The sequence below is a fragment of the Chionomys nivalis genome, chromosome 7, assembly GCF_950005125.1.
Source record: "Chionomys nivalis chromosome 7, mChiNiv1.1, whole genome shotgun sequence".
NCBI classification, from domain to species: domain Eukaryota; kingdom Metazoa; phylum Chordata; class Mammalia; order Rodentia; family Cricetidae; genus Chionomys; species Chionomys nivalis.
The window spans coordinates 7,538,515-7,562,875 of record NC_080092.1 but is presented as its reverse complement, the minus strand read 5'-3'; the positions used below and the strand labels follow the sequence as shown (position 1 = coordinate 7,562,875).

General features: G+C 43.4%; 1 protein-coding gene across 30 annotated transcripts in view; it reads left to right on the top strand.

Moving 5' to 3' along the window:
* Rbfox1 (RNA binding fox-1 homolog 1) overlaps window positions 1-24,361 on the top strand; it is a 1,523,799-nt gene that overhangs the window by 1,467,069 nt on the left and 32,369 nt on the right. For 15 of the 30 annotated variants that reach the window (XM_057774158.1, XM_057774153.1, XM_057774151.1 and 12 more), the window contains 2 exons: window positions 13,860-13,902; window positions 19,672-19,736. In XM_057774158.1, coding sequence (XP_057630141.1) covers window positions 13,860-13,902; window positions 19,672-19,736 — 108 coding nt within the window. Of the gene's footprint in view, window positions 1-7,720; window positions 7,761-13,859; window positions 13,903-19,671; window positions 19,737-24,361 lie in introns of all 30 variants that reach the window. The other 15 variants (XM_057774169.1, XM_057774177.1, XM_057774155.1 and 12 more) reach the window with 1 other exon arrangement.

The window sequence follows — 24,361 nt, the reverse complement described above, 5'->3', positions numbered from 1 at the left end:
ATGAGCAATGATGCTCTAGACCCAAGCCTGTTTCCACGGCCTGACCGACCAGATTGGAGGTGGTCTGGAAACTATGAATTCCCAGAGCTGCTGTCTCAAAAGTCCTTTGGAGGAAGGTTTCTAGGCTTGACTGACATCTTTCCTCCATCCCCATTCAGCCACATTTTGTGCCCTGTTGTCTGCTACCTGTAGCACATTCACAGGAATTTCTGCACCTGAGATCTGGACCCCAATATACAAGCCAACTATTGCCATTGACGTGATAGATGGTAAGACAGAGGCCTGTTTACCAAGGAAGGGTCCTTAGCTCTCATGGGTGTTCAAACAAGGCTTCCCAGAAGAGAAGACATGGGTGACAAGATCATGTCCATTTGTTCCAAACTGCCGTAGTAAGATCCTGTCCTGTGAGGACCCACACACCCAGCCATCTCTATCTTTTCTGTGTCATTCCCTCACAAAATATATTTACTAAAGAATTTTTTCTTATTGTCACCAAATGAAGACACATCTATCTACAACTTATATTTTATACAATATCCAATAGGAGTCTATGTTACTAAAATTTATAGCCCTAAATATGTTCTTTATTCTAGGTCCACATGGGCTTCCATACTTTTTCTCTCTGATAGAAAACACACACACACAATGCTCACACTCACACATGTGACATATAACAAAAACTTCATAGCTACCTCCGTGGAGCCCAGGATAGTCCTTGAAGGGATCCAACATTGATGTAAGCATCCAAGGAAACTCATTAAAGGCATTCCTATCTGGATCTGTTTTCTGCCCTCTCAGCAGTTAAACTGCATAGATTATGAAGAGGTCCTATTCTGTTTTCTCTGGTATACCTAAATAGAACAATCTGGAAATACCAACATGTGATCATCACTCCTGAAACAATACCGCTGCCCATGGACAATAGAGGGATCAAAGGAATAAGCAGACAACACTAAACACAGCCAGCTACTCACTACCAGCTGCCAATAGTAAATGAATCAGACTCTGCAGAGTGAATATCGGATTTTACCACCCTGGAAAGCTACAAGGAACATAGTGCACTTGATAGAAGAGTAAAGCACGCACCAGCTCCATAGGGTTGACGAAGGATGAAATAGGAAGAGTCTCACAAGGTTACGGCTCAATAAGACCAATGCTAGGACGTGTTGGCTGGACTGCAGCTAATCTTGTTGAGGTTGATATGGCTTTGACGTTTTTGTAAGTCGCCCATGTTCCCCTCACTCAGTGCCCCCCCCCCCTTTTAGGCGATACAGGGTTAATCTTGTGTCTCTTCCTTTGTGGATATTTCACCTCTTTAGTAGGGAGCCCCTGCAGTTCACAAACCTCGTTTTACCCCCACAAAGCACAGGCAAAGTCTTAGGGAGAGGCACACCAAAAGTTTGTGGATTCCATGTACTAAGCATAGTACCTCATTTAGTGGACTTTCTCAGAGTTCATTGTATAAGGCTTTTCCTATTTCTCCCTGTCTTTACTGACATTTTGTTGGAGAAACCACAATGTCCTATCATCCAATGAGTCATATTCATGAGAAATTCTCCATTATGAAGTTGCCATTTAAAGTAGCTTGCAGGCTGGCAATATAGATGGAATTGGACACACACTCACTAGACTTGAGGACAACATCCCGTAAAGGACACAGCAGCTAACCCCATTGCTTGAGCAACAGCAGCATAGGTCTTGGTTTACTACATGCTAAGTAATTATTAAGTATATGCTTATCAAGTGTGTACTATGTATGCTGCATGGTGATATAATATATTGCCCTTAGGAAGCATTCCAGGAAACGTAAACTGGCTAAACATCCAGTATTGGCTATGGGGCGTTAGTCTTTGTTCTATGGTCTTTATAACATGTGTTATTTTGTTGTTGTTGTTGTTGTTGTTGCTACTACAAAAGGTCACACAAAAGCAACTTAAAGAAGCAAGGAATGCTTTGTCATGGCTCACACAGGATACAGTCCACCACATCAGAGAAGGCAAGACAGCCGGAGCTTGAGGCCGCAACACACCTTGCAACCTCAATCAGGAAGCAGAGAGGATGGATGCTTGCTCATGTTCTCTTGGCTTTTTCCCTTTCTGTTCATTCTGAGACCCCAGGACCAGCATTGCCCACAGCCAAGATGGTTCCTCCCACCAAAGTTAACCAAATCTAAAAGCTTCCTCAGAAACATGCCCAGAGGATTGTTTTGAGGTGATTCAGGTCATGTCTAATTGATAATCTATTAATCATCTATTAACCACTGCAGTCTTTTATTATTGTGATATTCCTCACACCCTCTAGTAACTTATTAGGATACTTGTACACACAGCTTCTAGAGTTACCTGGAAAAGTAGTTTAGGATAATTCAGTACCACCACAATAAAAATCAGACAGCGTCCCAGGGGCAAGTCTCTTAAAGTTGCTCAAGACCACAGCCATAGATTCCTGCACAGCAAGTAATGAACCCTCAGCATCCAACACTAGTCCACTCAAGGGTCACCAGGAAGATGTGGACCCAGAGGCTCAGGGTCCTGTGCTCAGACACCAGCAAGTCCCTAGGAGCCTGCTACCTCACACATGGGAATAAAAATCAACCCACCCTGGGCACAAGAAAGGTGTGTTTCATCCCATATACTTGCACTGGCTCCAAGGAGGGCAGGACCTGCACAGATTCTTTTGGTAATCCTCTCAAAACTGTACTTTCCCTGGGAAAATGTGCATATACAGACACATGCACAGTTATGTACAAATCCCAGTGTATGCATGGAGCCACCTGATAACCATTCTAGACAGTTACATTTGAACATATTCAAAAATGTAATTTATTTTCCAGGCAAAAGGGTCAGTCGAGAAAAGAGGTTTTAAATGCCTTTCCTACAAAAATACATTTGTGGTTGGTATATATACCGTTACACAAACAGATTGCTTAGTTTGGGGCACCCTCTGCCTTTGTTCCTTCTTGTCCGTCCTCCTTTTTTTCTTTTTCTAAAGTAAGCTAATTTGCTATAGTGCAATCGTTCCCTGCTTGCCTCTATCCAAATATTTAACTACCATGATTACTTCCTTAAGAAAATGAGTTGTGCATTTGCCATCATGCTCATGCAAAAGCATATTGCAGGCCCAGAGTGACTGACAGGCAACACAATTACCTTTGCATGACTAGACAGACCATTTCTGCATTAAAATAGGACCGCATCTGCTCCGTGCATGACAGCAATTCCCTTCTGCAGTGTGGGAACCGTTGTGTATCTATAGCTGCATCCGCCACATGAAGCTCCATCTCCTTTTCCCACATATGTATCTGGTATTTTAATGCACCTGTTGGCTGAGGCATTAGAAAAGCACTGGGAACCATTCCTGGAAAGGACCATTCAGCTCTGCAAGGGCTCTCCCACACTTACCATGCCTCAAGAACAGCACCTTAGCAGCTGCAATGTTACCCCATTTGCAGAATGCTCACTTAACATGCATACAGTCCTGGACTTGATCCTTAGCCCTGCAAGGCCTGGCACAGTGGTTCACACCTGTTTTCGAAGCGCTGGGGGAGCTGAAGCAGGAAGATCAGAAGTTCAAGATTGTATTTGACTGCATAGTGAATTAAGGCTTGAACTACCAGCAGTGACATCGCCCATTACCTGAAAGAAATACAAATCCTTTAGCTACCCACTCTATCCAGATCTATTGAATCAATAGCTTTGGGCTGGGTATAGGGCCCAGCCATCAATATTTCAGTTAGTCCCCCAGGTGAATCTCAGACACATTGAAGTTCAACCACCACTGCCTGCCATGTCATTAAGAGTTTTGCTACGGAACCAAAATGCTTGGGCTAGAATATTTATTAGTTAAGTCAATTTATTCATGTCTAGGGAGGGAATGGGGGTCTTGTCCATGGTGGGGGGGAAGGATGGTGAGGATCACAGGGTGCTTTGATGGGCAGTCATCCTGCGAACCTGAGTCATCTCGGGAATGATACTTGTGCTATGACGAATAACGCAGGGGAAATAGCAGTTTATAAAACTGACAGCCCATTCCTGGAGGTTTATTTTACTCTACCAGTAAAATGAGAACGGCTATATCGTCTCATAGATTCCCGGGGTTATTAACATCATGAAGGTTAAATCACTCACTGTTTCCCTTGTGCCTCCAAAATATACTTGGCACAAGTGAGCAATCTTTCTCATTGTGCTTGGTAACTGATGAAATTCTTGACTTCTTTGCTCAGATTCCACCACCTTCTAAAGGGCTTTTGGGACCCAAAGCCACTAACTGTGCCCTTCCTCCAGGCCCTCCAAGGATCCAGACATCTCTAACCATGGGTCCTCACACTTGCCATTCCCTTTGCCTGCCTGCTAGTCCTTCCGGGTTCCCCTGGTCCTGCCTCTTTCCTACTGTTTGCTCTTTCAGGGTGTCCCCATGCCCCCATTCTGTAGCAAAGGCTGCAGCTGCGACTGCAGCTTGATGCATGGCTGTGGCTGCACTTTCCCCTCTGGGGACTCCAGACCTCTAGAGATCAGTGGTGGGAGAGACTCACCTGTGATGCCCCAGCACAGGGCGTTGGGGGGGAGGAAACCTTCCAGTGCAGGAAGACAATACTTGCATTCCATTTGTTTGCTCTTGTCAGAATGAGGAAGCTTGCCCCCAGTTACCCTTCAACTCCATATCTCACATATTTGGGGTATCAGAGGATTCAGAATAACTTTCCATTACCTGTGGTGGAGGGCAAACCACGGCAGCTGGGCTATTTTTCAGAGGAAAGTCTCCGGAAGGCAAATGGCACAGTGTGCTGTTTCTTGGTGTCTGGGAGACTGGCATGGCAATGACCCCTATGCACAAGCAGTTTCTGGAGGAAGCAGCAACCGCAGCTCAGCTCTTCCTCATCTCCTTGGCAGAGTAAGACCCAAGTTTCAGTCACATGACATGGCTGACATGGCTCTCCACCCTGCTCCAGGCTGTGTGCCCCTGAGCCTCCTAGGCCTAGGTTTGGCTTTTCTCTCTATTTTCCACAAAATAAAGCAGACCTTGCCAATCCCGTAGACATTTGGGGAAATACAAGGCTTCCTGTATTTACATGATTAATATTTTTTTAAATAATTAATATTTATCCACACCCCTCTAGTCTTCTGTACTGATAGGATTCAGGATTGTTTAATCTTATCTCTTTTCTTTTCCTCTAACGTCAACAACCGTTAACAGCCGAATACACAAACAACACAAGCTTCAAACCTCAGGCCCCCAACAACAGTAATAATTATAAAATAAGAAGGTAGTGTCTCACCAAGAGGCTTGTGCTGTCTTTAAATTAACAATACCCCTGACTCTAAGCCCTAAGTGGAGACATCATTCTCTGACCAATGATTAACTTCTACCTGGAGCTGACACAGAAAAGACTCTCTGTCTTCTGCTCCTCTCTAGGGTGTGGATACCATCCTCTGGATACATAGTTATTGTATGTCTTCTGGGCGTGAAATAAGAAATTAAATCTTAGATGAGATGCCATAGGTGGAACTCCTATGAGTGCAACGTCGACATCCAAATAAATCCTAGACACAAATGCCTTTTACAGGGGGAGGAAACTAATGAGCCGCCTAGATAGAGAGTCTGACACGTGGACTCTGGTACTCACAGGGAGGACATGGAACTCAGCTTCAGGTAGCCTGGGTCTCATTTAGAGAACTTATTGCCTCAGTGTTAAACATGCTGAACATCACTTCGAAAGCATCACCTGACTAAATCCTATACCTCTTTGCACGTGTGTGCCTTGAGGTAGCCCCTTGGCTACCACTTTTCCCATTTTGCAAAGAGTTAACCAAGCTCAGCTGTCTTAGTAACTTTGTTCCGGTTGCAGAGCCATTTGCCTGGGAAGCAGCACTTTGATACAGATGTCTGTGTTTCTGCACCTTGCCTGTCTCTTCAGTGGTGATCTAGCTGATTTTGAATGAGGATACTGGTAGAAAAGACGATGGCAACCAAGTGGTAGCATGAATAAAGGCATGATGGCATGAAAACCTGGCACAGGCATGGTCTTGATGCAGCTAAGGCTTGAGTCTGTGCTCTGGGGCCCCGAGTAACTATCTGCTGCTTGCCTGCTTTTCATCAGATCTGTCCTAAGGTCCGTTGGTAGGAGCTGACCTTGCCTCCTGACCCCACAACAGACAGGGCCTTTGTACATTTCTAATGCCAAAGGCAGATTCAAAGCCTGCTCAAGACCCTACACACCTCAGCCTGTCTTTTGGATTAGGGCTTAGCACTGCTTGACAAGTGCTCCGGTGCACTGTAGGCTGCCAGGATCAAACACAAACAACAGCTAAAAGGCATTCCCACCGACCTCCTTAGTGTGTGACATCCCTGCCACACTTAAGGATAATGGTCCTTGGGGGTTTGCCAATCAGCTCCGAAAGAGCTCTGAGAAAGAAGTGTTCTCCAGCAAGCCAGTGTCACGGCTGTGTGCGTGTGGGTGTACGGTTAGGTGATGAAGTGCTCTCTCCCCTGGCTTGAATTGCCTGGCTTTTCTGTGTGCTCATTCTTCTCATGAAATCCTTTCGTATCAAAGTTGGGCTTCTATTAGGGCCATGGCTTGACTCAACAATGGATTCACTGATTCTCCACCAGCATCATAAATCACCCGGAAACGTCTTGGGAAGATGCTAAGGGAGGTTACTGATGACTACCACGCTCTGAAAGCAAAAGTTTAGAAACGCAGCCTTTTGTACTTAGGGTATCTGCTGCTCTCACAAAAGCCCGCGAGGTGTCCAGTGTACATATGGCCTTCGTAGACCCACTCAAATACTTAAGTCATAGAATGTGTTCCTATGAGTTTCTTTGCCTTGCTATTCCAGGGAACTCAGAGAAGTCCAAGATCATTCTTTGCCCCATGAAAGTGGCTTTTTCCTGGAATTGTAAGTCCAGGGATTGGATACACTATGCAAAGCTTCCATATAGTTAGGTTTATTCAGTCATAAAGTAGAATCTTGCCTTAGCCTGAATATGATTTATTCGAATACTTACACATACCCAATCCACATACACTCACAAATATATAAGGCCTTGATGCATACAAACACATATATGCACTCGCATACATTTGTGCATCTGAAAACATACATATTTTGCACACATGCATATCTGGATATTTTTACACACAGATACACACACAGGTTTTCTGTTATACTGACAATAAAAGTCTGACAGAACTACCACAGGTAATGCTACTGTATGAAATGTTGACAGAAGAAAATATCTGACCCCATCTGAGCCACCGGGGCATCTCCTGAGGCCATTCAGTGTTGTGCTCTGAGTCTCTGCCCTTGCAAGCCCATTCTAAACAGATGCTGTGTTTCGTGTTTGTTGGGGATGGGAGCTGGGGTTTGATTGCAAACTTTAATATTGTTAAGACTCTCAGGCCTGTGTAGGACACTTGGAAATGCACACCAGTCCTTTTGCCTTTCTAAGCCATGCAGTGCACCTTCTTCTGAGAGTGGGAAGTTCATTGTGGTGCCCAAGCAAAAGCACTCTGACCCTGGTCCAACATGGAACCCCAGCCTAAAGTTCCCAATTTGATGGGCAGCTGTTGTCTCCAACCTCCTTAATCAGTTTGCCACTCTCCTCCGTTCCTGTGTTTCGGATCATGAGAGCAGACTAACCTGGCCCATGCGGGGTTGGTGCGTCTGCATGGGGAACTGCACTAATCTGAATGTTTCTCTTTGTGTGTGCATCTTTACAGTGTTGTTTACCAGGATGGATTTTATGGTGCAGACATTTATGTAAGTATTCATTAACATGCATGTCGTCCTCCTTACCTCCGGGAGTCATTCTTTATACAAGTTTGCTCTGAACTCAGTGGGGACAGATTACCCCTTCCTGGTCAACAAGGAGTTCCCACCGTAGTGTGTCTTTCAAGGTGATCATGAGCTCAAAAGACACGCGACTTGCTCTTTGAGGGGAATTAATGACTTGGACTTGGTCAACTTTGGAACAGACAATCACGACTGCACCTATTAGAAAAGGTGGTTTTTCTCTCTTGCCAAATTAAAAGCTCTGCCCACAGCGACATGCTCTCTACCGTTCTCAATATGCTGTCTGTGTTTTCAGTTTGATATTCAGAACAACAGCTGTAGTTACCAGCTGCTGAGAACTGGAAGAGATTTTCATGGTTGGTAGTTTTCCATGCTTTCCTTATAAGTGTAATTATTTATCGACACAACGCTAGGAATATTGCATTTCTCTCTTTTCTCCAAGCACAGCACTAAACCCCAGCCATGGCAATGTGTGCGGCCAAGAGTGTCAGCCCTCTCCTCTGCAACCCTCATCCTCTCCCCTCTCCGAACAGTTCTCTGGGGTGGAGCTGTTTGCTCATTGATCCCATCTCATGATACTCCTCTTTAGAAAGATGTGTCTCATCTTCAGAACCACAGTGAACCTTCCCTACCCTGCTCTAGATCCCAGTGCAGCACTGCTGTGATGAAAGGAGCTTGGAACAGAGTTTGAACTAAGTGGGCAGGAGAGGAGTCCGTTTTCTAAATCTTTCTTTCTCTCTCTCTCTCTCTCTCTCTCTCTCTCTCTCTCTCTCTCTTACACACACACACACACACACATGAGCACACACACGCACACACGAGCACACAGATGCACCATTAATAACCTCAACTAAGTTTCCAGAAGCATACTTGTTTTTCACATACTAGATAAGAAATCAAACCATTTTTCTGTGCAAACTAATGCTATTTTTTAGAAAATGAGAGACAGTGTTTATTTTCTTTTATTCCTTCTGAATTTCACATTGCTACAGTCTGGCAGCAAGGTATTAATCTCCATCAGTGATGGACTTAATTTAGATCTGATTGTATCTGAGACGCTCGCTGCCACCTCCAGGTTACTGCAGTATTTGCGTCTTGCTAGACGAGTGCAAATGAACATGTTTTTCATTTATCCCCAAAACAATTAACTCCTCTCAGTTACAAAACTGAAGCTGCCCCTACTATGGTATGCCCTATTCTCCAGACCTTCAGTTCATGCATTTCAAACGTGAGGTGGGAGAGCCTGGTCCCACCCTCAGGTATAAAATGAATGTGAGAGTCGGTCCATAGCCACAGCCCTTAGTAGCCAGGAGAGTATTATGTAAGTGGGCACAGCATCACTGAGTTTAGAGCCTTAAACTTGAGAGGTAGAAGGGTGTTCATAAGAGATAAAGTCCACTAGGAAGAAAACTATCTCTGTTAATATCTGTTCAAGAAAAAAGGAGTATAAGTATCCCCAGTTAAAAATAATTTGGCTGTCAGTTATTGGGTATCCCTCTCTGTGCCTCATTTTCTCATATGTAAAAGTTATAATAGTTCATTAATTGTGCTCTCCCATACATGTTTCAAATGGATTATCTCTTCCTGGCCTTATATATTCTTGTGCAGCCTGAAGACAGTGTTAGCTAGGGGCAAGGTTGCCACAAGAACAGGAAGCAGGAGTGGGGAGATGATTCAGTCAGTTACGTGATTGCCACGCAAACAAGAGACACTGAGTTTAGAGTCCCAGCAGCAACATAAGAGTCCAGGCTTAGCAGTGTATGCCTGTAATCCAAGAACGGGGCTAGCAAAAGCAGGTGGAATCGTGGGACCTAAGGACATTCAACCTGGTGAACTGGTGATCTCCTGGTACTGTAAGAGACACCAGCTCACAACAGAAGGCAGAGACAAGATTGAGAGTGGCACCTGATGTCAAACATTGGCCTCCACATATGTTTGAACACCCTCAATATGTGTGCATTTGTACACACACACACACACACAGAGAGAGAGAGAAAGAAGGGAGTGATTTCAGCACTGTACGTTGTATCCTGGAGTGCTAGGGGCTATGTCAGAAAATCAGAAAGAACAAAACAGGCTCAGGAACATGTGAGTCTGCCAGAGTCTGTGCTGAATGAGGAGAGGCTCAAGCCCTGAAGGAAAAGGGTTTTTTTTTTTTTGGTAGCGTGACAACACTGTGTCTTCTCAGTGTTCCAAGTATGTGATGAACCTACCCTGCTGAAGTACTAGGTTAGCCTACCGCTTGCCCAGTGTTTGTCCTCTGGCCTCCCACAGTGCGGTGAGATGGGAGTGAGCTAGCCCGGTGGCCCTTCCACCTCAGCAGCAGAGCAGGCCACCACGGGCAGCTCTAAGTTCAAAGGAAGCAAATGACATGAATTATTTCCTGCACAAAGCAAGGCTCGGTCCCACTGGAAAGATCACCCTGAATGTGTGGATTTAAGCCACAGGCCTGCTGCCCCGCTATGATATTAGTCTGAACTGTGAGTCGCAGAGACGCCCTGAGGACCACACATTTTAAAGTGATGGTTGCTGGAGAGATTTCTGGAAAATCATTTCAGATTCTGTTTTATTTAAAGAAAAGTTTCTTCCTTAGGCCTACAATCTCATTACAATGTTCCACAATAAATAGGTCCAGGGTAATTGTCAGAGATTCTGGGATGTGTGAGCTCAGTCCGTCTTCACTTGAGTTTTATCTCCTATGTCTTTATAATCCATTAGCTAAAATGCCAAGTTTCTACATTTGGTCCAATCTAATCAAGGAACATTCTCCCTGCTCAATCCCTTCTCCACCCCGCAGCCTCTCTGAGAGGATCACCATGCTCACGGTAGAACACACTCCAAACCACTGCCCCATTCCCCGCACCCCACTCTCCACATCCTTCTCATTTGGTCCTCCGAGGTCCTGCTCCCATACCTCCTGAAGCTGAGTCTCTTGGCCATTTCTGGGACTTGTAAGTACTACTGGAGCCCCAAGGATTGCAAAGACCTCTCAGACCGCTCCGATAGGCGAGCCACCAGCCCCTACACCCAATGATCTCCAACTTTTCATAGAAGGGAAAGTGGAAGAAAGAGGGAGAAATGATTGTGGATGCCAGAAAACTGCCATAGAGAATAAAGAAATGCCATGGATCACGTGCTCAGAAAATAAATCTATGAAGAAAAAAAGCAACCTTCCTATGTGGGGCGGGGAAAGGGGGACATCCCTGTCAGAAAGTTGCTGTCCCTGGGCTTTGGGACAACCTTGTGCACTGTGAAGATGATTACATATTAGAGACACGGGAAGTTCTGAGTCAGAGCAGAGCGTGTGCAGGGCTATCACCCAAGTCCTCCTCCCAAGGAGGCTATAACACGCACTTCCATTTTAAAAGACAGAGATGCCATTTTTATAAACAGTCCACTGAGACTGAAAGGTAACTTACATTTTAGTGAAAAGTATTGAAATGAACTCATAATTTCATTTTCTGACTGCTGTGGCAAAATCCTCGACAAAGAAAACTTAAGGAAGGGTAGGCTTATCTGGGATTGTGTCTGCGTGTACAGTCAGTCATGGCCGGAAGGTACAGGAGGAGGAGTCTGAGGCAGCTGGTCACATGAATCCATGGTCAGGAAACGAGAGCCAGGACTCAGTTTGCTTTCTCTTTTTCCGGTCAGCTTGAGGCCCCTGCCAATGGGAGGGTGCCACCCACACTTTGGGTGTGTCTTCTCGCTTCAGTTAACACAGCAGAGAAACTTCCTGCCAGGCATGTCCATAGTGTGGTTCATAGGTAAATCTAGATCCTGTCGAGGTGATAATTAATTACCTACCACACTCATTTTAATTAAAAAATTTATCAAATTAAATAATAAACAATAGCAAGAGCAATAAGTGAAAGTTGTGGAAATTAACTTTCCTAGACCTGCATGGCCAGGTCCTCCATCACCAGTGAAGCTATAGACGTCTCAACACTGCACAAGGAGTAGGAACTAACTGCTGGTTGACATGCGCAGGGAGGATCAAAGTCGGCATCTGATCAACGGCGGTGGAAAGGCACAGAGAGATTACAGGAGAGCAATGGAAATGTGGTTAATGCTTGGTGGGAACTGGAGTAAGACAACAGTGAATTAGATAGTAGGGTAGAAATGGAAGGGAGGGGAGGAAGGAGGAAGAACGGATTATCACTGTTACCTGAGCCTTCGTTAGGAATGCCCTAAGTTTCTGAAGGGAGAGCAATGCTGAGACCCCTATGCCACCCCAAGCGTGTAAATTTCCACAGTATTCCAGTGCATTTCACACTACTCTTAATTTTTGTTGCAATTTCTGGTGTTTCAACAAAACTGTTTTTCATTCAAATCACTTGCAATAAATAGGGTGTGCTCCCTCCATGCTGTGTGAGCTTGAGGATAAGAGGACTGAGCCTGGAGCCTTGGGAATATAGAGACCAGGAATCTTGCAAACTTAAACCTCAAACCTTTTCTTCCCAAGACTGTTTGTTGAAAGGGATCCGGGCAGGGATGAGCATTAGACCAGCTTTCCTCAGTCACTATGAGGACTCAGCAGTGTCAAAGAGGCTGACATGGAAGAGGATATCAGCATCCAGTCCCTGCCACAGTTTCTCCTCCTCTCCACAGCCATGAGACAGGGACTTTATCACCTCTGTTTTATTTTTTGTTTTTGTTTTTTTGTTTTGTTTTGTTTTTTTGTTTTGTTTTGTTTTGTTTTGTTTTGTTTTTTCAGAGAGGGAAGATTTCCTTCTAGGAAAAAAAAAGATGAAATGAGTTTTTCAAAAACCTTCTCTGACACCAAAGCTTGAGCCCACATGATCCAAAGACAGTTCAATACTTAAGCACTGGAAAATAGGTTAATTTAAAAGGGTGGGATTCTAGAAATTCTGTAAGAGATAGGTTGGGGGAAGAAGGTGGAAAGATAATATAGAGGTTATGAGGAATGGGGCTGAGGAGACAGCTTTACAGATAACAGCTGTTTGATCACCAGGAGCAGAGTCTAGACCCTGGGTCCACATAACTCAGGTGATGAGAATTCTGGCCTCTTGGATGAAGACACACCCACTCACACACATAGGAAGAAAGAAAAGAGCATCTGAAGGATTGAGCAGACCACTACACAATCTTATCTGTGCCTGAAACATTCAAATAAACAATGAAAACTAGGAAGAGAGGGAAAGGAAGGGGAGAGAAGAGGGAATGAAAGTAAATTTGGCTAGGTGTAGCTCCATGCTCTTCAATTTTAGCAGAGAAAAGTTAAATGTAATCAAAAGCAAGGAAAACCAGGTAACTTAAAAAAGGCATACATAGATGCATAAGGTAGGTCCCTAAATATCTTCAAATAGTCAACCACTTTGCTATCTGCCAAGGAAGCCAGAGATTTTCTCTTCCAACACAAATAATTCCTCTCCCACCTCCAGTGAACCACATGAAGTAGCCCCATGGGCAACTCTTTCATTTACAGGTATTCTCAGTCTGTGGGGCTCTCCTGAAATGAAGTCTGAGTGAAACATGCTAAGAATGTGTGCATCACACATAACTATCTTAGGTGTGCCCACAGGCTCACTAGGGAAGGACTTTGGTGTGGTCAAGGCAGCTGGGAAGTGCCATTTTGCTGTGGGAACAGCAATGGCTCAAGTTGCTGTTTCAATTCAGGCTGCCCCTGTAAGTTGATCTTAACCCCCTAAGTCATTAACATCAAAACTGAATCCTCAGGTAAGCCAGAAATTTCTATCCATGAGGTAAAGAGAGAATCATCATACAGAAACTGTTGGGATGCAGATTAAAAGGCGAGAAGCCGTGAAATTATCCTTTCATCTTCTTAAAAACAGAATGGTATATCCTGAATGCAGACCGCACATTTGAGCTCCATGATCACCTCTCTTCGAATGGGCAGTGTGGGGATTTGCAAGTCCAGTACTGGGCCATGCCTAACCCCATTTTGGTTTGGCAGGTCACGTTCAACACTGAACCAGAGAAGCAAACTTGTAAATGAATTGCTCCAGGGTTGCTGTCTGATTTGTGCACTTTCTTTTATTTATTTCATTTTTGCATTGAAAACATTACATCTCTGTTTCCTTATAGAGTAGTGTATCAAGAGCCAGTGTATGGCAATAAATTGCTACAGGTATGAATTCCTGACTGACGGAAAAACACTCATCACATGGTTGTGGGTTTGCTCTGAAATTCTGACTAACAAGATGGTTCTCGGGAGGGCAAATGTTCTCTAACAGAGGGAAGCCTTATCTGAATTTTCCAGTTTTAACACATCTGTTACCTTCTGACATGTCCACAGTGCATTGGAGACACTTCCTTCCAGATACCAGCACTGTGTCTGTACACTTGGCTACATCATGAATATGCCACAGTAGAGGTCTAATGTGCCTTTTAATTTCTTGAATTATAAAAATTTAGCAGCCAGAAATAAAAAAAGGGCCAGGAAGATGTCTCAACAAACAAAAACGTTAACTACTAAGACCTAACAGCCTAGTTCAGTTTGATCTGCAGAAACTAAGGTAGCCAGAGAAAATGGACTCCTGAAAGTTGTTCTCTGACCTCCACACACATTCTGTGGCATGCTTGCACACCACACACACACTCATGACATGTACACACATAATAATAATAATAAATCAGAAAGAAATAATTTTCAGATTAGGGAGATGTCTCGGTAGGCAAAGTCCTCCCTCTGTAAACATGATACCAAAGTTTGAATTCCCCAAAACCCAAATAAAGCTAGACACAGCACCAATTGTGTGTCTTCTGTCACTGCTACAGAGAGAATGTGTGGAGGAGACGTGGGCATTCCTAGGTGCTCACAGGACAGCTGTCCTGGTGTACACAATAAGATGCTCACAGGACAGCTATCCTGGTGTACATAGTAGGATGTTCACAGAACAGCATTCTGATATACATAGGAAGAAGCAGAGAGGTGAAAGGCAAGGGCCAACACTCAAGGGGACATTCACATCCATACCATGGCACATGTACCTACACACATACACACACACACACACCATGAGGTAAGAGATTAGAGGGTTTGTTAGAATCAATTTCTCCATAATCTTTGGTTGGTTCTTAGAATGCACTAATCTTTCAATCAAAATTCTCTTACACTTCCAGCCTGAGGGGCTGCAAACCTTCCATCTTCTATAACTCACCACTTTTATTATAGATGGTTAGAAATTTTTCTTTCCAGTTGCCAACCCTATTTCTCATTGCCAAAGAAACACCAAAATGAGTAAATTCGTGGGAAGTAAAAAGAGAAAAAATTCAACACATCTACCGCTGGTCAAGGGTCTTATAATGCGGTCTACAGCTAATCTTAAAACTGCTATGCAAGCCGGGCGATGGTGGCGCACGCCTTTAAACCCAGCACTCACGAGGCAGAGGCAGGCGGATCTCTGTGAGTTCGAGACCAGCCTGGTCTACAGAGTCTACAGAGCTAGTTCCAGGACAGGCTCCAAAGCCACAGAGAAACCCTGTCTCGAAATACCAAAAACAAACAAACAAACAAACAAACAAACAAAAAAAAAAACTGCTATGTAACTGGAAGATGGCTCCATGCCACAGGCTTGTCATCCCAGCACTTGAAAGGCAGAGGCAGGAGAATTGAAAGTTCAAGGCTGGTCACAGGGTAAGTCAATACTAGCCAGGGGCAGTTAATGCGAGCCTGTGTCCAAACAAAAACTCAGAGGAAGACTTTGGCCATACGACAGTGAAGGAGCACTTGCCTAACCTGCACAAAGCCCTGGGTTCAACATCCAGCAAAATACACACACACACACACACACACACACACACACACACACTAATATTTGTGTGCGTAGAATAGATAAAACTGCTGTACTTTTTTCTCATTTGGTTTAGAGAAGGAAAGTTCCCGTCAGTGACACTCTTTCACCACTAGACCTGCAGCTGCCAGGTTCAACTAGACCTGGGTCTGCGGTCCTCAAACAGGAGGCAGACCTCATCCTGCAGACATCAGCACTGAACTGCACAGAAGCTCTGCTTGTGTTCAGCAAGCTGAAGAGTACGGAGCAATGTGACTCACCCGAGTCTCCTCTTTGCAAAGCAAATTAAAGCAGTTTCATCTGTGGGCCGTTTTACAGCGTGCGCACGTACCCGAGTCAGCATGCAGCTTCACTCTTGCTGTACCGTGGATCTCATGTAGAGGAGTATTAGGAAAGACAGCACACAGTTTAGAGAGGTGGCCTGATGGAGCTGTGGGATCCTTTTCACCCCATTCTCATGCACTACAGCCACCAGCCCATAGAGGCTTACATTTAAATTAGCTAGGAGTTGAGGGGAGCCTCCTTTGTGAAGTACTTGTTTTGCAAACAGGAAGACCTGTGATGAATCTTCAGAACTGAGGGGTTTTGTGTTTCTCTTGTTTTTGGTTTTTAAATCCAACCATGAGGGCATTTCTTTCTAACCCCAGAGACAGAAAGGCAGGACAAAAGGATCTGTAAGGCTTGCTTGGCAAGTTCGATACTAATGAGAGCCCAGTTTTAGAAAAAAAGGAAAGAAAAATAGAAGGTTTACAGTACCTGAGGAGGTTATCCTCTGGCTCAAACACATGAACTCATGTGTGCACTCTCAGCTACACACACACGAACACACATTAATTCACTTAACGTGTGTAGCATACATTAATCCATTTGACAACAGTTAATCTGATGTAACTGTAATCCCAGCGTTTGGGAGGTGGAGTCAGGAACATCACAAGTTCAAACCTTGCTTAGCTACAGGATCAACTCGAGGCCAGCTTTGAACTCATGAGATACTATCTCAAAGTAAAACTTAAGTTTATAAAAGGAGAGAGGGCTTGGGAAATAGCTTAATGGTGGAACATTTCATCAGCGTGTACAAGATCCTAGTACCACAAAATAAATGACAAGGTAAAACAAATCAAATTAATGAAAATTAACGTAACATAAGTAACGTAATTAACAATATAGTCCCTGCATTTCTAGTAATAAGAAAACACCTAAGACTGTCGGCCACCATGCTGGACAAGAAACAGGCAGAGCACTGCTGTTACCACCACGTGATCTGTTTGCCAAGCTCAAACCCACCTCACTTACTCTAAACCTATCAGCAGACTAAGCTCTGGAGTCTGAAGAATACTTGGTGGAAGGTGGCGAGATAGCGCTGCAGTTACCAGGGCTTGCTGCTCTCCAGAGGACGGATGTTCAGGCTTCAACCTTGACTTCGGGCAGCTCTGACCACCCATAACTACACATACTGGGTATCCAGTGTCCTCCTCTGACCTCTATAGGCACATGCACACATGTGTCATACATTCACATGCATACACATCAATAAATGAAAACATAAACTTGGATGGGAAGTAGCCCCGCTGGTACGGTGCTTACCCAGCATGAATGAAGCCCTGGAGATCTCCAGCTCCTTGTGAGCCAGGCATGGAGGAACACAGCTGTGATTCCAGCATCTCAGGGGGTGGAGGCAGGGTTGTTAGAAATTCAAGGTAATTCTTTACTACAAAACAAGCTTGAGGCTAGCCTGGGCTACATTTGATCTTGCTTCAAAAAACAAAGCAGGGAGAGAGAGACAGACAGACAGACACACACACGGGGGGGGGGGGCAGAGAGAGAGAGAGAGAGAGAGAGAGAGAGAGAGTATTTGAAAGCAAAACTCCTAAGCAACAGACCAAATCTCAGGGTCCTGACCCCTGTGGCTGTTTGACATAGAAACTGATTTCCTCTCAATGCTGAAGCCATAAGTAAATACGCACACACACAAAAAGATAACTCCCACACTCTCATAGTTCACCTTATTTAGGAGAGAGGGAAGGAAAGGGAAAAATATTGCAATCAAAATATAATCTCAAAAATAAAATTAAAAAGAAAAAGTAAAAAAAAAAAGGTTTTTTAAAAGGCAGTGCCGGTGTGCATAGCTGCACTTACATTTCCATGACAAATGTCAGCCTTGTACACAATAGAGCCCATATGAGTTACTTCTGTTTACACTGTAGCCAAGCTTCCCGTTGTCGAATTCCTACCTGCTCTCATGACAGACCCTTCGGCAAATGTCCAGAGGAAAAACCTGTGCCCCAAGGGCTTGCCGAGCAGACATTGCTGCGTACAGGTTCCATCATCACTTCTGATTTACAGGGAAGCTGATACAGCTGTGCAAATAACTTTAAAAATGTTTTGCTCTGGTCAGACAGACAGACACGCACACACATACACACGTACACTTTATCCAGTTGTTGCTGAAGCCTCATAGTCATTGGCTGGCCAATCCTAACGGCTTCCTACCTCAATAAATTTAATGCACATACTTGCATACTTACATCATTCTGATAGATCATGAAAGCCGAGACAAATAGTCAGGCAGATTGAAAGAACAACTGCAGACAACCGGTGGCCTGGTTTCTCCACGGCCCATCGCTCCTCCTCTGCAGCTCAGTGCTGGGCTGACACCTTCCTTGTTTTTGTGACTTCTCAGCACATTTAATGAGTTCCCCCATCCCTCATTAGAAAGCACTGTGTTTCGAACACCAGGTGGTGTCTGGCTAAGACCTTTTTTGTTTTAAATTACACATTTTTGTTTTTTTCCTTAAGGAAAGCTGTCAGAGAAACTCCCGGCTCTGTATTATTGGTGATTATCCACCAAGATGTCTTGGGTGTATCTTTACCAAGTCTGATCCAAAGAACAAATTTCCTGATAGAAAAACTGGCTCTTTTGAGCAATGACACATAGGATACACGATTTTAGTCAGAAACATCGGAAAGACTGTCGAGTGCTACTTTGGAGCCTGGCTTCATCTCTGTGTGTAAGACCACACTTATGACACCTGTCAACTTTGCCCTGCTGTCGTTGGGCCCTGTGCTTTTGTCAGCCCTCTGACATGCCACTCTACCCTGAGTCAGCCCCTCACTGTAAAGGTGAGGTTCCAGCCCTCGAAGGACCGCAGTACTGAGTGTTCTCACTAGAACCTGAAGAAGTCCCTTGTCTCGTCTGGCCACTGGATCCAGTCTGTTAACTGTGCTGAGATCATTCCATGGTGGCTGACATATTGCCCTGGTCTGTCGAGCAAGATGCTGTTATTTTCTCAGTTTGATAACCAATGCTCCACTGCACAATTCCTTTTCCATGTGCCCATTTGCTCTTTCTCTTTGCTTAATTGAACAATGGCAATTACTGCTACACAGAACTAAATGTTAATTATTTTCCTTTTCAGATTTTTTTCTCTTAATGATTTTATTTACAAATTGTAAGACTTTATCACATTCCCCCTTCCCTGAACCAAATCCTTCGCCTGAATTTGTGTGGCGAGTAGCAGTGTGATATTTTCAACAGAGGAGACATCTCTGACAGTCGTTCACTTTTGTAATAATTATGGAACATTAATAAAGCCTTCTACAAAGCCATCAGTGATTAAATGACTACACACACACACAGTTGCTATGAAACTTACTGATCTTGTTTCTAAAATCAATATGATGCAGGAGAGCATCTAGTTTTATGAAAAATAAAGATAATGTAATAAAATTTAAGTTAATATTTGGTAAGTTGTGGTAAAGCATGGTCAATTCTGGAAACCTGGAAAGTTCAGCAAAGTAGGAAGAATATTTATCCTCACCGCCAGACCATCACCATTAACACTTTGGTGCGTTTCCCTTAAAGGGCCTCTGGGTTCTGCCTCTGAGGATGCATTTAGGACTCCTAACCTTTAACACGCAGCCAGGACGGGTCTTCAGCCTCCTCTCTTCGGTGCTGTTCTCTTCCACTCTGATACTAAGCTTTCATTAACCTCGAGCTTGGATGGGAGGACTTGGGGACCTGCTTTTCTGTGCGGGCTTCTCACCTCTGGGTGTTGCTCAACTGAACTCTGCATCCCTAAGCCTCATCTCTCCTTGTGTTTTAGGGTGGTTATGCTGCATACCGCTATGCCCAGCCCACCCCTGCCACTGCTGCTGCCTACAGCGACAGGTACGGGTCTTCCTTCTCTCGGTGACTTGAAAACAGCTGGTGGGACAGGAAATTCTTATTCTTTTTTTTTTTTTTTTTGGAAACTCTTATTCTTATTTGGTCTTGCTTGAGACATGCATGACTACCGAAGAGGAAGCCCCTGAAAATTAGGTCCCATGGTGAAGTTATGCACAGGCAATGTGGAGAGAACTTGGATGCTTAAGCCTTGCTCTTTGTGAGCTTCTCACCCTGACAGATGTAATGCAAAGAAAGAAAGAGAGAGAGAGAGAGAGAGAGAGAGAGAGAGAGAGAGAGAGAGAGAGAGAGAGAAAAGAAAAAAGAAATCTGTTCTATCTCTGGATAGCTGTTTTCAGGTCTCTTTGTTGCTAAACCATGCATCTTACACATGTAAACACACACACACACTCTCACACACACACACAACTGCTCAACCTTCTCGTGGCCTTCTACATAAGACCATAGTTTCACCTAATTTATAGGAATAAAATGACGAAGTAATAAGCCTGAAGGTTCACCTCCTTCCCTCCTGACACCCAGGAAAGCAGTCACCTCTGCTCCACTGAATTCAGAATAAAGGAATGGGCACAACACCCGGCTTCCATAAGGGGATTCACTGATCTTGGCAGTGCCCAGTACCCAAACTTACAAACATAAGCCAGCTTTCACTTGCACTGCACACCTCACATGAAGAACGGCAGTTGGAGGTACAGACACGTATTTGAGAAATGCAAAATTCCAAATGGATGTGTGTGACTGACTGCCTTGGTCCCCAGGCTTTGGCAATGTGATGGTTTCTAAAATAATTATAACTATTTCTATATAGGTGCCTTGTTGGGGGGTGGGCAGTAAACTAGCCAACAAACAAAATGTGTGTGTCTCCATACTGAATGCGATTTCCTGGCTCTGATCTCTGAGGACAGCAATGTGAATGTTCAGATGCTCGGCATGCATGAATGTCCCGGAGGGTGCTTATTCTCGTGATGACTGTCTTAATTTAAGGATATGTTTCATGAGTAAAATGATCATGGTAACGATTTGCATGTGTGGCTGAGGCATGCTGGGTCAGACAGGTAAGCAAGCAGGCGAGGGGCGTGGCCCATGAAAGAGACTGTCAGAAGACATTGGGATTCTGCCTGGCTTGCAGCCATGCAGTTCCTCCCGGTTTGCAGTGGTGCACTTTTCCTGCACCTCCGTCCCATTTCTCACAAGAAGTGTTGTTAGCTCGTAGCAGCTGCATAATTTTTTTGCAGTTTAATAAAGCAAAATAAATTCCAGAATTTAAAATGTTGTACTTAGCTCCACGGACAAACGTGTCACAAATGAGTCTTTGGCAAGCCAAGCTGAGATTTGCTGTCTGGCTACACACAGGAATTATTACTGTTTTCTCTTGAGCACCCATAACACATTTTCTAAATTGTAGAGAATCTTCAAAGGAATCCAAGCCACTGGGCAGACACACTTGTAAATACGTGAATTATCCATTTCCCCAGTCATCAGTTGCCAAGATGCGAGATGCTTCATATAAATTGTTATCTTCAGTATTCTCTGACACCGGATTAAGAAAATTGAGAGGGTCAATAAGGCTAATAAAAATGATGACAATCTTGAAATACTTGAGATCATTCTACAAATGAAAAGGCTTAAATGTTATTAAATTCCATGCACTGAAGATCCACACAGTCTCAATTGTAGTGTGGCTCAGCTACAGCCCTTAATTATTTTTATGAAAATATCTCTAGATGCTAAATTCTCAAACGCCCACTTTGTATGTAATTATAATCATAGTAACTTCAGCCTGCTGTATAATTTTAAGAATCTTAAACAGATTTATTTCTTTGAGTGTTTTTCTTGCTTCTCCTCGGATTAAGTGCATCTAGCCCCAAGTTGAAGAAAGGTTATTTACAAAGATAGACTTTAAATCACCTCTTCAAGAAGACCAATTTAGACACTTGATCAAAACAAAGTGTTTAATACTATGCTTAGAGTTACTGATGAATCCCACTGTCTCCACTTGCATCCGTCTGAAACCATCCAAATTTCCTGCATTGTGGAACACCATATGTGGAAATATCTGTATAAATCCTGCAGTTTTAATATTATTAAGAGTTCTTATTGGTGATACATTCTAATGAAAAACACTCTTTCTTGGGTTGGTAAATCTTTAATAACAGCAATTCCCAGTTTAGTGTAACAGTTGCGGCTGGAGGAATCCGCTAACCATATTCTTTTCCATGTAATTGGCCTCTTGCTGTTTATTAGAGATGTTTGCACGTTAGGTCCTCTCCGTTGCTGTGGAAATTGATTACTGGCTCTATTTAACTTTACTGTAAGCAGAATACTTGTCACCTATGGAATTATTCATTAAAGTAAATTCAGTAATAGGTGAATTACCAGAAAACAATCTCTAAAATAGAATTTCTTGTTTGATTTATCATTATTAAGTGGTGGTACCTTCCTTTTATTTTTTAATCAATGCAGGCAAGGAAAGGGCTTTATTAAAATATGTTCAGAGGAAAATGGGGAATTAGCAGAAGAGCTTTTGAATCTCTACTAAAGATGGAGAATCTATCAGGGCAACAGTATGATAATTTATTTAACACTATCATACCATAGCATCAGTAGTAATTAACTTCCTCTTCTCTGGAAGACAGATAGGAAGACAAAGAGATATAATTCCAAACCCAAAGAAACCCTTTTAAACTTGGAAGGGAAATCGGAGTTGGGAATGGTTGAGAAATGGTCACTGGTTATCATCTGGATTCAAGGAAGGACAGCAACACACCTTCCCTGTGACCTATCTTCAGTCTTCTCCAAAGTGAAAATCCATCTGGTGTGCTGCCCCCACCCCTCCCATTCATAGAATTTTACCTTTACTCAACGCAAATCACACCCTTATAAAATTAAAGATTCAGGAACCCTTTGAAAACTACTGACCCATGGTAACTCTGGTGCTACCCGGAAGGTTTTTAGTGGGCACCTTGCAGCTCCCTGCCCATCATCTTCCTGCTTAAATAGCCACATGCTGACAATCTCAGAGCAGCCCAAGAGGGTCTGGGTGTTGACGTCCTGAATAAAGACCATCTGCTATGGGCCAAGATTTTCCCAAATCACAAAGATTTAACTGAACATCATACCTTCACTGATGAATTGAGTGGGAACAGAATAAGTAAACAGCTTTCCTCAACATTTTATAAACATTTGGTAAACACTTGACCTGATCAACTCTTTGTTTTGTTAATCTCGCTTTGGTGTAATGGAAGCCAGCTGTCCAGACTCTCAAGGAGATTGTTTTCTGAGCTTGAACCAATCAGAGCATGGCGGTGGGGCCTGTGGTCATCTGGTCATTGCATGCTACTCAGTGTTGCTGATGTGTCTGTGGTACGTGTTGGGTTGGATAGGTCCATCACATTAGCTCCATGAATGGCTTGCTTGGAATAAGCCTGGGGTACAGGTCTCTCTTTACTGATTGGCTCTTGGTTCCTGTGTTTTATGGCTTGATCCTTGTTGCATCTCTCGGCTGTCCAACTGGGAGGTGGGAAGTGGGGAAGTTACCCTGTTCAATGAATTATGCTACTCATATTGGGGGAATAGATGTGATGTGGATATAGCATTTGATGAAATACTCTGGCTAGAAAAGAAACCCTGGCCATGCTTGCCTGCTTGCTGATACTCTAACAACCCCTAGGGATTGGGGCATGAAAGTGTCCCTCTACATTAGGGAAGAGAATAGCTAGACACAGGCAGGTTACAAAAGAACCAAGGACAGAATGTCTTACTGTCAGGTTTAACAACAATATGGCTGTAATTGAGACCATTTCTTCTACCAACTGAAACATGATTTTCCTTTCAAACAAATATAGCTACATTTTGAAAAGTAAGCTAGTGCATAATACTGAAAATTGAGGCATAACAACCTATCACTTAAGAAGGAAAATAATTTCCATCATGTTCTGTTTAGAGTAGAGGGATGTTCTCAATGGAAATTTAGTATCCCGGTTGACACTTTAAGAAAATATTGTTATGTTAAAAATGATTTTTATCAAATAATTTTTATCCTAAATTTATTTCCTTATATTTTCATTAAAATGAAAGTTTTTGACTTGTCATATTATATAAAAATACATTTTTAAGTGACCAAAAATATATGTTCCAGAAGGTAGAGTGGAATATTCACAATTATGTAAAGATATCTACTGGGTACAAGATGCTCATTGAAAGTCAGACAAACCTATAAAACATTTATTTGCTCTAAAGATCAACAAATGACAGAGTTGCATTGACAAGAAAGTGATGAACCAGGAACACAGGTGTCTTTAGACTAAGCAAGGAGGCTGTAAGCAGCAGGGTTCTGCTTTCAATTTGTTCTTCTTCATTTTCTGAGACCTTAAAGTTTCATTGTTTTTATAGGATAAGAAAAGACAGTATAGTATTGTCAATTCCATAGAGCTCAACCTAATATAAAACCAAACAAAATTTTGTCATCTTACATACTCGTAGGGAACTTCTAAGAGTTTTGGAGATAAATCTCAGAACAAGAAAGCCAGGACTTGTGGAGCTTAACAGTCACATGATGTATGCTAAGCACCATTCAAAACAGGCACTCCGAAGCTGAAAAAGAGAGGGTT